Genomic DNA, 18,254 nt, shown 5'->3' with positions numbered 1-18,254 from the left:
CAAAACAACTATCCCAAAATTCCAAAAGTATTGTATTTTGTTTAATGGTGGAGGATACCCTGCCCTCTGGTGGCAGCGCTGGGTCTAGCTGGACTGTCTGTGTGACAGCAGAGCAGACTGACATGGATAAAGGCTAGCTGCACTCTGGTTTGGCCCAGAGCCATATAAAGAGTGTGACGACACTCCCATAGGGATCCATTATACAGTTTTCCGCGAAGTGGAGCTTCTGGTAGTTCCAAACATGGCTTCGACGAGGACGGACCGCATTCATACGAATGGCTGGCTGTCAAGTATATTCGGAGGTAAGTTGATGATAAAAACGGTTCCTTTTGAATTTTCAACAGTCTATATTCTATAAGAGGCGCTTTATTATGTATATGTTGAGCTTTATTTGTATGTGCGTGGCGTAATTATACATATATTTTATCTTGGTGATAAGCGCTTTTCTCCTACTTTTTAAGCTGACTCTGCTAACTGGGAATGAACCGCTTTTAAATTGTGAACTCTTTCAGAGGCCCTTTGTGACCTTCAGACTCACCCATATTTTTGAGTATTGGGAGACGACTGCCTTTCACGTGCTAATTAGCTCGATTTTGTAAGCTTTGAACGATGGTAACACCCTCGTGGAAGGGTACCAAGTCAATTCACGACAACCTGTATTCTTTACACCAAAATGTTTAACATTATTATATTTTAGAGATCTGTATAGATTGAAGAGTGATGTCAACTAACAATTAACATAAATTTATAATAGAAAACTAATGGGGTTTTTTTAGGTCAAATTTTCATGATCCACCTTTGCTGAGGACTGCTGCTGGTGCCTGTTGGCTGTGTGCACGAAGCCCATTTTTCAAATAGCAAATAGCATATTAAAAAAAGCCTTTTATTTCATGTTTCTACGGCTGACCATTGTCATCCATTTTTTCTGCTGCTCTTGTACTTTGGGGTAACCATGCTGCACAAGCAACCATCATAGGCTACTGATCTATAAAATGTTAGGAGTAAAAAATGAACCATGACACCAATTTCACCAATTATTTAATAAAAAAGTTTTCTTTATCAAAGGGTAATAAGTTGTTATTGTTATACATTACACCATATTACAGAAAATAATAAAATTTTGTTCCTGTCTTGTAATCATTTTGTGTTGCTTGGGTCCAAACTAAATGAAAAATGCCTCTAAAAACGTACAGGTTTGGTTTTGCTAAAATTAGAGGCTATATTCAAAATTTTAGTTAAGCAGGAAATATTTGTTAAACGTAATTTCTTTGTGTTTCAGATCAAACAGTCTATAAAATAAGGAATATGTACACACACACATTTTATATATATATATATATATATATATATATATATATATATATAAAACCATTAGAAAGTACAACAGTAAAGAAAAGTGGAAAATAGATTTTAAAAGTCATTTTTACATCTCAATGCGACAAAACAAATTAGGGTGTGCCATTTAGAACTTGGGAACAAAATATGTTATACATGGTGTTATTTTTAATATATTACCACAGGTACAGTAGGTGAATCAAGGAAATCTAGACATTCTCTGGAAAAACAGAATTCTTGTTGTGAAAAAAGAAAAACCTAAATCATCTTGCATTTCAATGTAAAAGTAAATTTCTCCTGCTAATGCTAACACAAAAATTAAACTTGTGACAACACATGGGAAAGTTCCCTTCTTCATAACAGTTTACATAGATTTCAGTTGTTGCCTTACCCCTCCAAATGTAAAACTAGCATTTAAATTAAAGATGCACTATAATATAGGTCACTGATAATTATCGGCCGATAATGGCAATTATGACGTCACACAGATAATCCAGATAATAAAAAAATTCAACCGATAACGCAATCCGATAATTATTTACTTGATTTAGCCTCCAAATGTGCGCAACCGAAGATTTCAGCACGCCGCCTCCTCATCCCCTCCCCTCTCTGAAGCCCCTGAGGGAGGAGGGGTTGAGGAGGCGGAGTTACACGACAAGAAGCAGTTGTATATTATGGCGGCTGTTAGTAGGCTGGCTGGATTTATTGTGTGTGAAAAAAAAACGACGCTCTCGCCATCTGCGAAACATGCATTGCTTAAGTTCCACAAGGCGGAAAGAAAGCGTCCTCATTCAACACCACTAACCCAGCAGTCATTAAAACTGCATCGTAAAGGGGCAGTTAACACGGGGACTCTCCGAGAAGACAAAAAAATTCACATTAGCATCTATATGGTTCCATGTTTCCGTCTCCATTCGAACGATGTCACAATTCCGCGTGAAAACGATTTAGTATTAATGCCGGGCCCCAGTGGGCAGAGTAGTTTTACAAGGGGGCAGCCAATGACACACTTCCTTGACAACAACCTCCACAGACCGGAAACAGCATATTCGCACACTGATAGCCATGGCGACCACTGCCACGCGTTTTTTGGTTTGGACGGATGAGGAAGTAGAACTTTTACTACGCGCCACGTTGGATTATAAAGCTGCAAAAATCACGGAGAACAGTGACTGGGAGTCCTGCCAGCCCAAATACAAGGACATTCACGACAGTTTCAAAAGACAATACCCAATTGGGAACGCGCAATTCCCACACAGCACCGAAGAGGTAACGAAGGGGCAAATCACCTCCAAACTGAAAGCAATAAGGACAAAATACAGGAAGGCGATGGATGCAGCTAAAGAAGTGGCCATGGGCGAGTCGTTTTCTTATATTTCGAACTTTGCCATGAAATATGGGGAGGCTCACCGGCTACCGAGACAATCATCGGTGGTGTGGAGACCGCAGATGTGGCAAATCCGATGGAAAACCTAGCCAACACTCGAGCCTCAACGCCGTGTTCCAATGAGAGTTCTGTGAGTTCTGCTCACCTCTCAGAAAACAGTGGGTCAACGTCCGAGGTGGAAGAAAGGCGAAGCTTGCTCAAAGTAAGTTTTTTTAATGTATTTCCTCGGCTGTAGTTGTTAAGAACTCGTCGTCGTGTATTATACGCCTAGCTTGCGGGTACAAAATGTAATTTTCAGTTATACCTGGGCCACAAAGCTCCATATATTCCTATCTTTGTATGCAAATGAAGCTTGCTTGCCCCTTCCCTCCACCCCCCAATAAATAGAGCGAGGTGAGCAACTCAGCTAATGCTGCTGCTACTACTCCAGAGTCCAAACATTTACCTTTTACATTTTAATGCAGCGGATATGTATGTAAAAATTGAACTGATGCACTATTTTTCTGTGTTTGATCATTTTTGTGTCATTAACAGAAACAGCTGGATGACAACAGAAGAGGCAGGCTGAAAAGGAAACTCCATTCGGATCCAGCTGTTGAAGAGGACCTCCGAATCAAGAGGGAAATGTTGGAGTTGGCTCGTCAGTCTGAAGAGAAGCACTTCAGCAAGTTGGACGAGCTCACCAGTAAAATGGATGACGTGTTACAATCCGTAAATCAATCCATGACAATGTTGACCACTGTTATGTCACAGCATCATTCGCAATATTATCAGCGAGGTCAAGTGTATCCTGGAATGTTTGCACCCCAGAATGCCTACAGGGAAGCCCCCATATATAATCCCATGTTGGGGACAGCACCCTCATGTCATCGCATGTTGGAGGAGCAGGACCAAATATTGCCCCCGCCTTAAATTTCATATAGAAACTCGATGACACCTCGACTGTAAAAAGCAAAACAATGCTACCTCCATTTTGTATGTTGTTCTTTAAAAAATGCTACCTTTGTTACAGTATGCTACTGTAAAAGCAATACGGTACAATACCATTTTGAAGTGAGTTAAAAAGCCAATGCTGCTTGTTACAGTATATAGTTAAAAAACAATGTTACAGTATGCTATTGTAAAAAGCAATACGGTACAATTCTACCTCCATTTTAAAGTGTGTTAAAGTATGTCATCAATAAAAACATTGTGTGCACATTTTTTCGTTTTATTTAAGGCATCTCACACACACAATCATGAAAAAGGAACAAACAAAACTTATGGGTCTAGATATTTTTTCAAAATTTCTCTAACTTTCCTCCCACCTACTTCATTACATTCGGTTATATATTTGTTGCCATGTGTAGGTGGCTTGCAATTTTTGTCGGATTGCATGGTTTGCAAAACTTGGCCCTCGGCCACAGGTTCCTTCATTATCTCACAGTAGTTGTTCAAAACAAAACATGCATAAATAACATGAGGCAAATCAATCAGGTTTATGTCCATTGGCCGTCTCAAACATAAATACCTGGTCTTCAATCTCCCAAAGGCACATTCAATGACCATTCGAGCTCGACATAGAGACAGTCCGAAGTATTGCTCCTGAACTGTGGAGCCATCACTGGTATAGTCTTTCATTAAATAGGGAAGGAGTGGGTATGCTGGGTCGCCCAGGAGAAAAATTGGAATGGCCTCCTCACCTTCCACAATCTGCTTAGGCAGTGGCGGGATCTTGCCGGTTTTCAGGTAAGTGTTCACTTGAGAATTAGCAAAAATTCGTGCGTCATGCACACTTCCTGGCCACTTTATAACGACATTCATAAATCTGTAGTTGTAGTCACATACAGCTTGGACGTTGAGGGAGTACTTGCCTTTTCTGTTAAGGTAGTCCATGGAATTATTGGATGGCCGTTTTATTTCTATGTGGGTCCCATCCACAGCTCCCAAACACTGGGGTATAATATGTGCCTGTTGGAATCCCGACACAAGTGTTTCAGCCTCAGGTGCGGTGAAGGGCAACTTTATGTATTTTTTGCCGAGGTTTTCTGTGATTGCTGTACACGTCCACCGCACAATCAACGAGACAGTGCCTCGAGCCAAACCAAATGCGTTGGCGGTCTTCTGCAGTCTCCAGTGTTTCCCACAGGATTTTAGGAGACTGTGGTGGGAGGGTCTCTGACCCTCGGGGTAGGGTGTGTGTGTACATTTTCAAGCCTGGTGTATCTCTTTAGGGCATTTTGAGACCACTGAATTTAATATAAATTGCTGTATGCGGTGTCGCCGGATCGCGCCAAATGCAGCAGAATGCAGCAGACAGTGGTCCCGTAGCCTGGTACAACAGACTCAGCGGCAATATGTTCCAATCCGCGGTAAATTTGGTTTTACATGACCAAAAACACATCGAGTCGCTAAAACCAACAGTCTGTCTCGCGCTAGCCATGTTGAATATGTTGAAATGTCTCTCGCTAGTTTCTTGTCCCTTAACCGACGTCGCGTCAACCCGTCGCTGATTGGCCCGCTCCGCTGTCTGTTTGCTGTGGCTGGCTCCGGCCTGGAATTTTTTTTCTGCTTAATGGTGGCCAGACTCATACTCTCATAGCCAGGCATAAAAATGGGTCAGGGGTTAAAAAGGTGAGAAGGGTGTGGAGCAAATATGTTCCAGTACACTGTACACCCCAACAAAATATTGAGCTCTGTAGACCCACACTGTGTTTCAGCAGGGCCGTGCAGAGACCGGTGGAGGGGCGGGTGCTCGTAGATCAAAAGGGGCACATGAACAAGTATTTAATACACCTTAAAACAACATAACTTCAATTTTAACCAGCTTTCGATAATAATTGGCTGCGACTGTGACATACTTTAATTGGGAGGGGGCAACAGTGAATAGAAATCAAAACTGTCATCAACACTTTCTGGCTGTGACTCAGTCAGTCTGCCTCTTTTCTTCCTTCAACCTCTGCATCAAAACTTCCTCAACTTGTTCATCTGAGAACAAACCACATCAGATGGTCACTGAGCCACCAACAGCACAGTTTTCTTAGAACTATTATTTCATTATTATCCATACTTAACAACTCTAGCACCTAATGATTAATAAAGCAATGACATAAAAATCTTATAGAAAAAACACATTGTAATTGTGTTTATAATTGTATTTAATACCCGACTATCCTTGCAAACTTGTTCTTACCAGGTCTGCTATTCACCCAGCTGATGAGGTATCCACTGCCTTTAGCAGCCTCATCTAACTCCTTTTTTTATTCCTCAATCTCCCTTCCCTACGACGCATGTCTGTAATGAAATATAAATATTTTAAAAAACAGACTCCCCGGTGGCTTTTAGTTTTAAAGCTTTCTTAATTTCTTTCTCAATAACGATGGAGGTAGATTTGTGTTTTTATTATTCAATCAAAAAACAAAGTTACTTCTATCAAAAACAAAGTTGCTTCAATCAAAATACAGTATATACTTTTAATCCCCAAAAAGTCACTTCAATAAAAAAAATTGTTTTTGATTGCAAAAATAAATTTGAGACAAAAAACATTTGAAAACTTTTTTTCTTGATTGAAACAAATTTTTCCATTGAAGTAATGTTGTTTTGCGTTTGGGCCACATTTTGGCTAGGATATTTGTGTCTTTATTATTCAATCAAATAAGTTGCTTCAAACAAAAAAATATATATATATAAAAAAAAAAAATTTGCGCATGTGTCGATCACCGTTTACCAAAGCCTGAGAGGGTTTGAGTAGACTCACTATGAAGCATTTAACTCATTTGCTCCCGGAACCGTATAAATACATTTTATTTTTAAATGCTCAACTGTCCCACAACCGTATTTATACGTCTTTTGCGTTTTTTTTTTTATAAGAAGCATATATAGCTTCCGCTGTATCTGCGAAACAAAGAAAAACGCTCCAAACCAATTTTAAAGCAATAAAACTGGCCACTGGAGGGCAGTAGCGCATTTTGGAAGACTAGACAAGCCGATTCAACAGCAGTGAACGGCCGGCCAGCATTGTCAAAGCGCTGGCGGATTGAGCCCAGGCGGCGCTCCGACCGGACAAAACAACGAGAGGACGTCTGGGACACCAGGCGCTGGACGATCGTGCAAAACGAGTGAAACCCCCCGTGGAGCGGCTCGCCTAGCAGACCCCGCAGAAATGCAAAAATAATCCATCTTTGTGAGACAGACAACGATGAGGGAAAAGTTTACACAGCTGACGTGGCGACAACGGCGTCATCTCGGCGACAAACCGTCATCTCTCAGTCGTTGTGTGTGAATAAATTGTTACTATTCTATATAAAGCTCTATTTGTCTGGTTGTTCATAGTATTTTGTAAAAGGAAAACATTATTCAGATGTTTGGGATGTAACTAATGCAAAAAATAGCTTTGTTAAAGTCAAAGTTATGTTTGAAATGTATGCGTTTACAAAAAGCTCATTTTCTCCGTTTTTTCATCAGAAATTGGAAAATTGCTCAAACTAAGCTATTTTCTAATGTTGATTTCTAAAGAATGGAAAAAGATACAAACTTATTTTTTTTTTCTGCTGAAAGAAGAGAGTCCAATCTTTCTTTTGGTGGGTTCAAAGTTTATATAGCAATAGAACAGAATTTTCTGTGGGCCTTGCAAAATCAGTCAAAATCCAGAAAAAACGGCCGGGAGCGAAGGGCCTTGCTCTGGTGAAAATGGCTGGGAGTGAAAGAGTTAATAAAGCCAAACATTTTCTTACTACTTTATTCTTGTTTAAAAATAATTCGGTGGGGCAGTAACATGTTTAAAACTTATCATAATTCTTACATTTTGAAGTGCTTGAAAACCATACTTTGGTGAAAAAAGTGAAAAAACGTCATATATATGTATCTTTTTTCCAATGTAAAATCAGAATAAATGCATTGAACACGCACAAAAAATGGGGGGGGGGCGCGTTACTTCGTGGTTTTCACTTATTGCGGCGGGTTCTGGGCCCCATTAAGCGCGAAAAACGAGGGATCCATGTATTTCTGAAAAGCTTTAAGAAGCAGGACTCATTCCCACCGCTCGTCGGGCCGGTGTTGTGGCGACACCGGCCGTCAGCTCAAATCCAAGCCGAAAATAACGCGTCTCCGGCGGACGACGGGAGCGATGCGAGGTGCCCCCTCCATCCGAGAGCATGCCGCTTAATTTGACTCAACAGTGTGTTTCTTCGTTTATATTACCGCTAAATACACAAGCTTGACGCCAATTTAACGGGAGCTATTTTTTTTTCATGGGAGATTTGGCTAGCTCTGGCAGTGTTCAACGCAAGCTGCAACGAATGGCAGTAACTTTTTTATATCGCAAAATGTGAAAACGATTGAAACCATTACTCACCAAATTCCATCTGCTGGCAAATACAGGCAAGTGTGTATACTGCGCTCTGGTCTGCCCCGGTGTGGATAAGGCCTGCTTTTTGTTTTCGCAGCTTTGCAATGCAACCAAAGGCTCTCCGAGCACTCCATGTACAGTAAGGAGTGCGCGCGTTTGGAATAATGGAACGCAGCTTGGGCCGATGATTGGTTCTCGGCAGCGAAGCATCTAGAAGGATTTGCTGACTGTGTTCTTAAGTGCTCAGTTTACGTACAAAGTTAATCACATAAATAATAATAATAATAATTAAATAAAACCTCCCGACCCCCCGCTCCCAAAAAGAATTTCTCCTCGGATCTATGCAATTCACGTAGGTCGCCCTTTTTTGACTTCAAAACGGCGAATTTCACCGAAAGGTGAGAGATTTTCATGCCTGCATAGCACAGCTATGAGTCTGGTGTACCAGGCTAGTAGTCCCGTCTATGAGCGCGACCTGTTGGCGCGTGTGTCTTTGTGTGTGCACGCACGCGCGCGCGCGCGCTCGCGCGGGTAGTAGAGTGGAGTGGGCTACAGCTGTGTAATCGGCTGACTGACGCATCTGATCATTATCTTTGTTTTTTTTCGCGGGGCGGCGGGGGGGGGGGGGGGGCAAACGAGACTGTGGCGGGCCCAAACGAGATCTCGTTAATTGGTGGGAAACACTGGTCTCCCTTCATCGCTGAGGTAGTAGAGCGTGCACGCTACCTTTTTAAGGACATCCACCAGGGCTCTTATATTAGTGACGTTGCCCTTCAAGTACGGACGAAGTTCCTCCGATAGGGCAACCAAAGAATCCCGAGACATACGAAAGTTTTCTTTCCAGGCCTGATCGTCCACCCTTCCCTTTACAAAATTGTCCCACCAGCGGCTTCTCCTTCCCGGTCGAATCCACATGCGTCGAATGATCGTCCGGCGCCATCTGGGTAAAGGTCGCAATACTTGCTGCAAGTATTCATTGCGCCTTCGATGTTGTGAAAAATGCCGCAATAACAGAAGTTTTTGCCTCAAAAGGTAAGACAACGCAAACATTTGGCGCACTACAAAAAGGACAAGCCAAAGTTCCGCCATGTTTGTTGTTGTGAATGTTTAGTAGCTGAGACTGCGCATGCACAAAGTGACGTAACGGTGCGGGTGCGAGTACCAACGTCAACGAAGCAAAGGCGGTTTTCATTCATATGAATGCGCTGCGACCCTCGAAATCGGATTCTTCCACTTTGGAGGCAGGATTCAGAATTTTTCGTCTTCGCCGACACCATATGTATGCGAGGCGAGTCCACAACTCAGTCATTGCGTCTTTGTGTCGCAGAGTCGCCATGTAAACTGCACCAAAGATTTTTGGAACGAATACGAGGCTGCTGCTAGCGGGAATGTTAAAACTATTGTAAACACAAACTAAACTAAACTAAACTACAGGCCTTGTGACGATACAGAGTCTGATTGTTTGGGAATGCAGCCCAAAGCGGGTGGTGAACTCGCATCTAAGGCTAAACATCGGCACGACTCAGGACCGACAGTCGACAAGTAGCTGTCTTTCGACACAGCCCGCCGCTCTTGCCGGTCCGGCAGGGCGCCACCGCCCAACCCTAGGCGGGGCGGGCCGAGCCCGGTTATCCGGTGGCAGGACCTCCGGCAAACACCCTGGTTTCTCGGGGTCCCCCCATGGTGTGCGCCTCCATCCGGAGCAGAGCCAGGCCCCGAATGCGCTGCGGCGAACCAGCCGGGGCGGGCGGATTATCCGGTACGAATGTAGCTGCCATCGCTGCCGAGACGAGACACGATTTATCTTTTTTTTACCGAAATGACCCGAGAACCAAAGCCCCGGATAAAAAAAAAAAATGCAGTTTATACGACCACTGTTCTTCATGAAAAACATGCCAATCACATCATTTTCACCACGGACATTTGGACAAGTGATGTCCAGTAAGCAAGCTTATCATGACGGCACAGTGATTAGATGATAATTTAAGCATGCAGAAAACGAAGTCAGTCAATAATGCATACAGTATCTAAAATGATGAGCGGTCAGATGACTTTGTAACGCTGCCTTTATTTTCGGCTTAACAAAACTCAGGCACAAAACAACACACACGGGGTTGCGAGCTCCAACTTCGTCCAAATAGTACTGCCATGTATTAGTTTAGCTGCTGTAAACCAAGTGTCGTGAGTGCCGCAAATGTAAACAAAGCGCTGCAGAATGGATACATGCAACAAAGCATATAACATTAGCAATCACTTTTCAAATTATTTAACATATTTGTCTGCTCAATTACAGTCACAGTAGATAATCAAAACTTAATGGCACTTATTAACCTTTATCAATTTAAATATGCACATTCCTGTTGTAATGAAATAACAATAATATTCTGTAGCCACAAATATTCAAAATCTTTCCTTCTCTTCTTCTTCCAAGTTTTTTTTTTTTTTTTTAGGATTAAGTATAATAATTTATTGCTTAAAATAAGGCTGTTGAGCTTATTTTCAGCTAGCTATTTTTCTTCCAAGAAATCTGAGAGAAATACACTTGAAGCGCTGGCAGATAATTTCACTTATTTCCAATAGATTTACACTTAAAACTGACATTGTAGTAATGTTACAGTATATATGTTAGGAATGGCTTACTTTTAAAGGCATTTTTGTTTAACTTAGGTATTTACTCTGTAAGTAATTGTTGCCAAAAGTTTACAACTACACAATGTCAGACAATCTGTCATTATTTAGATGTTGGAATTGACTACTTGTTCATATTTGCTGTTGAAAAAATGAGCAATAAAGTATATTTTTGCACAGTAATATTTTCACCTTGTGTATACGTTAAAATTTTACATAAATCTTTTAATAGAATTATCGGCTTGACAGTATTGGTTATCGGTTGGAACGAGGAGGAAATTATCGGTTATCGGTATCGGTTGCAAAATGCATTATCGTGCATCACTAATTCGCAGCATTTAAGTGAGCAGACTTTTGTAAAGCAAATCAGGCCAATTTAATTGTACTAAATTTAAATATTATTTAGACGAGATGGACGTTTGAACAATCGTTTTGAGTCGAGTGTTTTGTACATATGTGTGTGACAGGTTTACAAATTGTCAAAAGTGAAGGAAGTAAAAAGCTTCAAAAAGCACAATTGCTTTGTTTGCTATCAAGCTGAAAAACTTCACATTTAGTGAGGACTACCTGTATTTGTATTTCTATAGACCCCACTCACATGACATCACAACCACGCCTCCGCGCCATATTGTCCGTCAGCACGTCGTGTTTACGCATTACCGCTACGTAAATTCCTCCTATTATGGCGTGTTTTTCTGCTCGTTAACATTAATAATCAAAATGGTGAAGGCGTGTGTGGCGGTTGGTTGCAGTAACAGAGAAGATAGACGGAGAGACTTGAAGTTCTACCGTATTCTGAGAGACACGCAGAGGAGAGCGAGATGGACTGCTGCAATTCGAAGAGAAAACTGGGCTCCAAACGATTACCGCAGATTATGTAGTAGTCATTTTATATCTGGTAAGATACATTTAATATATATTTAGAGGGTTTTGGGCTGACAACCACAATTAAGATCATTGCGAGGCTAATCGCCGACAACATACAGTTTCAAATTCAAGATGTTTATTTCTTCCACCATCATTATTTTTTGAATAATATTTAGCTGGTACCAAGTGAAAGAAGCTGGCCTCGTCTACGGATCATCAGTTAAACAGGGGTGTCCAAACTTTTTGCAAAGGGGGCCAGATTTGGTGTGGTAAAAATGTGGGGGGCTACCTTGGTTGATTTACGTAGAACAATATATTTAAACAATTTTTAGCAAGCCCTTTTGTGTGTCACATTTGCTTTATTATTATTATTTTTAATTCATAATTTCAACAATCTCGCCTTTGTGGCGTTCTCTTTCGACACTCGGGCTCTTGCGAAATACTGCTGCTGTGAAATTAAACTAGCTTCAAGTTGCTATAATTTCTCGCTGCGTATCTTCCTTGTAATGTTGTCGTACATGTCAGCGTGTCTTGTTTGGGTAATATCGCGTCACATCGAACTCTTTGAAAACAGCGACTGTCTCTTTGCAAATGCGGCAGAGACAGTTGTTGCGTATTTTATTGAAGAAATAGTCCAATATCCATCTATCCTTGAAGTGTCGGCCATCGCAGTCAACTTTTTTTTTTTACTGATTGTCGCCATTTTAGAAAATTGAAAGTAAAGGGTCACACGGGGTAATGTTGCTTAGAGTGCTGCTCTTAAAGTTTTTCAAAGTTTCGTGAGAATAGGCTGAGTTTCTGTGGACAAGATAGTTGTAAATATCAGGGTAGCAGATGTCAGGCAGAGACGGCGAAGACAGCGGGTCGAAAAATATCGATTTAGGCATCAAATATGGATCTGGCGAATGGATAGACTGAAGCTTTTTCACATAACGCCTTTTATACAACGCATCCACTGAGTTTACAGCGTCTGAAAGCACTGGGGCTTCCATGAATTGCACTATAAATTGCACGACAAATTGAAACCATTGAGAATACGGATAAACAATGACGGACAATATGGTGGCCGGATACAGCGACACGTCATTGTGTGACGTTGGTGAGTGGGGTCTATAATAGAGGTGGACAAAACAGCTTCAAAATTAAATCAGGATATTTCAAGAAAATATGCAATATTTTTTACGATATGGGAAGACAAATGCTGAAAAATATGCATGCTATTTCTGGTTAGGATAAGGATCTTTTTTGTGCACGCAATATTTAAGATACCCTTGTCTTACACATTCACACTTCAATGTCAATATTGCAAATGTAGGGTGTTGGTGAAGCGACACAGCTTAAAATGAAAAGAAAAATTGCTCAACTGGTGTTTACCTCAGAAGTCATTTGTAACATAACAGTCTAAAATGATTTATCTTCAGGTTTTAAATTTTAGCAAGCAACAACAAGAATTCAACGAAAACTACAGCCGGTGATGTTTCTGTGCTCTTTGGTGAGAGAGGGAGGGGTGGACGAGAAGGCGAGTTGGTTTTGTTTTCATGTTGAAGGCGTCTGCTCTGACCTACAGTAGTCGTGTTCCGTGTTTTTGGTTGCAAATAAACCATTGAAAACCCTAACAAATTTGTCCTCGTAGAGTAATATAGTGTCTTTTTTTTTCCTCGTAACATTACACAAAAAGCAGTATGTGCAAGTTCAACTCAGCGTACATGACATACAGTAAAGCATGGATAAAATATCGGTCCTCTCAGACAAAGACCAAAGTACAAAACATTGAATTAAAATGAAACAAAACAAATTGAAAAAAAAATAAAAGCACATAATACACATAAACGGTGCAGAGTGCAGACAGTCAATTCAGTTCAGTCAAGTCAATTTTTTGGATGACAACTTCTACTCGAGTTATATTATTTTGAAGTAACACTACTCTTAAGTCAAATTTCATTTAAAATCTGTTGGTAATGTAGCAATATGGCGCACTCACCCTTGCATGCAGCTGGCACAGCATAAAAAAAAAGCATAATAAGGCCTGGATGCCACTCTAATGTGCTCATTAGAGTTTAAGGCATTATGAATTTGGCTTAATTGAAAAGGTTACTACGGTGGTACCTCGACACACGATCTTTTCGATATCCGACGTAAAATTTGACTCGCCATTTGTTTCTACATCCGGCCACATGCTCAGAATACGACAAAATGACAGCACCGCAGACGGACGGACAGCAAATTTTCTTGTGAGAGAAATCAACACAGGTTTCAAAAAGGTTGGTACAGATGGTCAAACAAGGAAAAGGGTGATGCTTACTATTAAAATGAAAATGCAAATTAAAGAAAAATATGAGCGTGGGGGTGCACATCTGTGAACTGGCTCAACAATACATCTCCACGGTCCACATCTGTGAACTGGCTCAACAATACATCTCCACGGTCCTCCTCCGCCCACCATTCGCCAGTCTTTATAAGATGACAATTATTATTGCGGTAACATCGCCAAAGAAATCGCCAGCTTCATCAGGTTTTCATCATTTATTTAAAAACTTATCCAACACAAAACGCCTCCTGACCGCCAGAGTTGACGGTGTTCTCAAGAAAACATCGAAAGCGAAAGTAAACTCTCCCTCTCTCAGCACGTCAGCCATGCGGTGCGTTCAGATACAGAAAAAAAACGTCCGCCACATTAGAACACAATTCCTTTCACTATTAAGGGAATTATTATTATTATTATTCCGATTTTTATTCATAATTTATTTGTTTTGCTATGTGGAATTGCCATTTGTAATAGTACCACCAGTATTTATTAAGGATTTAGTGTAGGTTTTTGGGCTGTAGAACTAATTAATGGGATTATAATGTATTCTTAAGGGAAAATCCTGCTCGACATACAACCCTTTTGACTTACAAACGAGGTCCTGGAACGAATTAACTTCGTATGTAGAGGTACCACTGTATTGTATGAAACAGTTATGTCCCAGGTCCGATCATGAGATCAGAAATCGGGCCGATCGAGCCATTTATCAGAGGATCGGAATCGGTTGAAGAGGATTGGGTTCTATATATTTTTTAAATAAATATTTTAAAAAATAAAAACAAAATTAAGGGCATAAAAGTAACGAAATGATCCAGAAATACAATTGGCATTTTTAAAGGAAACAAAAATATATACGTTTTATATTTCACAACACTCCCGGAAAAACCAGTAGAGCAGGGGTGTCCAAACTTTTTGCAAAGGGGGCCAGATTTGGTGTGGTAAAAATGTGGGGGGCCGACCTTTGCTGACGTCCTTTATGTAGAACAATATATTGAAGCAAATTTTAGCAAGCCATTCTGTGTCACATTTGCTCTATTTTTTTTTTTTTTTTTAATTATCGTATTTTTCGGACTATAAGTCGCAGTTTTTTTTTTTCATAGTTTGGCTGGGGGTACTACATACTCTGTAGCGACTTATGTGTGAAATTATTCAAACATTATATCATTTCACATGTTATATTGGTGGTTTGGAGTCACACCTATGGTTTGGTAAACTTGTTAGCATGTTCTTTATGCTATAGTTATCTGAATAGCTCTTAATATATGTTACGTTAACATTCCGGCAACGTTTGCATTTCGTTGTTCATGTATGATGTAACATTATCATACTGTACACTATTCAGCATGTTGTCCTTAATTGCATTTTTATTTTAAATTGCCTTTCAATATTACATATCTGTTCTACGTGTTGGATTTGATCAAGTAAATTTCCTCCCAAAATGCGACTTATACTCTGGTGCGACATATATGTTTTTTCCCTCTTTGTTGGGCATTTTATGGCTTGTGTGACTTATACTCAGGTGTGACTTATAGTCCGCAAAATATGGTAATAATTTCAAGAATCTCGCAACTGGCCTTTGTGGCGTTCTCTTTCGACTCTCAGCCTCTTGCGAAATACTAATGCTGTAAAATTAAATTAGCTTCAAATTGCTTCAATTTCTCGCTACGTATCGTCCCTGTAATCCTGTCTTACATGTCAGTGTGTCTTTTTTGGTAATATAGCCTCACATTGAACTCTTTAAAAACAGCAACTGCCTCTTTGCAAATGAGGCAGACACAGTTGTTGCGTATTTTAGTGAAGAAATAGTCCAATTTCCACCTATCCTTAAAGTGTCGGCCGTCGCAGTCAGCTTTCTTTTTTTTTTTGTTGATTGTCGCCATTTTAGAAAATTGGGAGTAAAGGGTCACACAGGCTAATTTTGCTCAGAGTGCTGCTGCCTTTTAGTGGGTAAATGAGGAGCAGCATTTAGTGTGTAAGCTACTTCATATGCTGGTAGCAGTACTGCTGACCAATTTATTAAGTCTTTGTGCGGGCCAGACGTTATTGATTTTATGACAGAAGGACCGGATGAAATTTGACCACGGGCCGCATTTGGCCCCCGGGCCTGACTTTGGACATGTCTGCAGTAGAGGAACTAAACAGTACAGTACTGTAACATGTTTGGAACTTTTTGTTTGGGGGAAAAAAAAAAAAAAAGACTTTTTCGGTATCGGATCCGGACTCGTTATCTGCAGATACTCAAAATCAGGTGGCCTGGACTCCGACTCGAGTGCAAAAATCTGCGATCGGGAAATTCCTAGTATAAAACACTTACCTTTCGGCTACAGTCAGGAGTCTCTCTGGTCTGAAGGTTCCCTCTGTGTCAATGTACATGGCTTTACCTTCGCCACCCCCCTGATCCATTGGAAGCTGTGGAGAAAGCAAACCGCTATTGTGAATGCTTGACAGACTGTACTCGTACTACAACCACGTGTATTGGTACTACACCCGCGCGTAATTGTGCGTGCCGGTGCCACGCTCACGTGTGCTAACATGTGTACGGTCATCAGGGCGGGAGTCGGACTCATTTTCAGCCCAAGAGTTTAATGCCACAGACCGGTCCACTTTATATCATGATCTACCGTATTGAAATATTGTAATAACAAGAGTACTGTCAAGCGATTTAATTTTTTTAATCGCGATTCATGGCAATTAATCGCATGCTGTCAATAGTAAACTTGCGATTAGTGGCATGTTTTTATATTTGAATTTTTAAATACACAGGAGTTGACCAATGTGCTTACCTTACATCAAATTTAAACCTCATTAGAAACAAGAAAGATTTACTTTACACTTGTAAAGAGGGTTTGAACATGAATTTTCTCCAAATAACTTGTAAAAAGGGAGGCACGGAGGATGAGTTAATAGCATGTCTGCTGACAGTTCTGAGATCAAGGGCTCAAGCACGGGTTGTGTGAAGTTGCCATTTTATTTTTGGGGTACTATCTTATATATTAGACTGAATTTTTAAAGGCTCAGGAAACTTTTGAAGGTTTTTTGAACTACACATGTGGCAACTACAGTACATATTTTCAGCACTTGTACACTCCGAACATCTGGGCATTTCAGGAGAGTTCGTGCCGATCAATCCACTCCAGAGAGCCATGTTTTGGGTTAAAATGCCAAAGAAATTATTTCATTCCACACGTTCATTCACAGTTTACTGTATCTGTGTGTTGCAGGGTTACTAAATAACGAGAGTGCCACATTTTGGTCTGTTCCGTTTCGCCGGCCAAGGGGATTTTACCCCGAGCGTCCGCGTGCTTTTGCCAGCCTATAGGGCGTCTCGGGTGGCCACGACAGCTGCCCAACACGCCAGTAGGTTCATCGCTGTACTTTCATCCAAACATGCTCAAAAACAACCATAATGGGTCGCGCCAAACAGCCAGACGAGTTGACGCTTGTCACGCTGCCTCAACGTGCCTCATTTGGCCATTAAAACACCAAATTAAGTTTTACCAGGATCAAGTCAAAAGGCTGATACGCTCTCCCAGAGCTGGCGGCATTGGGAGCGCTCCCAATGCCGCGGGGTCTTGAATTCCAAACTATGGGATGCTGAAAGAGCTATAATTTATCGAGCAAAGGGGGGTTGCGTTAGTGCCGTTTTTAACAACTCTATCTGACAGCTTCATTAAAAATGTATATTACGACCGGCCCACCGGGAAGTGTCCCGGTCCTCCCGATTAGCCATGCCGGGCCTGTTAGTCATCTACAAGCATACCCACCAGCATAATAAAGCTACCTATTCCACTCCTCCAGAAATTGCAATGTCTACTTTGTGAATGAAAGGCAACATTGGTATGATAACACAGCTTGATTCTCCATTCCAAAACACTTATCTGGCAGCCCAAAGGGGATGTTGAGCGCTTCAATATGTTGATCCTTGTTGCAGTACCATTTTTGGCCACCAATCTTACGTATTGTTACTTTAAAGAGCGCATATTTCGGCCAGGAAAGCTCTCAGTCCATTTGACCAAGGCAATTAAGACCGATTCATTGATATTATTAAAAAAATGTTTTAAAAAAAGCCATTCTTTGGTCGTATTGTAATCAAGAACAGTGCTTTCTTCCTGGTCATCTCACATACTGGTATCAGCCTTTTTGTTCAGGGAGCAGGACCTTTTTCCTGGTGTTCACTGAAGGCAAACATGGAAGATTGAGGGGAGCCGGCCCCAGTTCTTGTTTACTAGCACCTCAGCAGGTGATCAGCAGCCATGTTTTTTTCAGACCGTTCCAACCATTGTAAGTTTTCTTTTTTACAGGACATTCAAACTATTATTTACATTGTGGGCCACATCACAGTTAAAGTTTCCTTAAGAGGGCCATCATGACTGTAAACTTATCTTAATGTATGTATTTCTCTTAAT

The 18,254-nt window shown here is 40.9% G+C and overlaps 1 protein-coding gene across 3 annotated transcripts in view; it reads right to left on the bottom strand.

Annotated features, from left to right (window-relative positions):
• Positions 1-18,254, bottom strand: part of rad51 (RAD51 recombinase) — an 81,662-nt gene that overhangs the window by 29,223 nt on the left and 34,185 nt on the right. For all 3 annotated transcript variants that reach the window (XM_057822127.1, XM_057822128.1, XM_057822126.1), the window contains exon 6: positions 16,163-16,257. In XM_057822127.1, coding sequence (XP_057678110.1) covers positions 16,163-16,257 — 95 coding nt within the window. The remainder of the gene's footprint in view (positions 1-16,162; positions 16,258-18,254) is intronic.

Source organism: Corythoichthys intestinalis, chromosome 19 (assembly GCF_030265065.1).
Source record: "Corythoichthys intestinalis isolate RoL2023-P3 chromosome 19, ASM3026506v1, whole genome shotgun sequence".
NCBI lineage: Eukaryota > Metazoa > Chordata > Actinopteri > Syngnathiformes > Syngnathidae > Corythoichthys > Corythoichthys intestinalis.
This window is presented reverse-complemented; position numbering and strand designations above follow the sequence as displayed.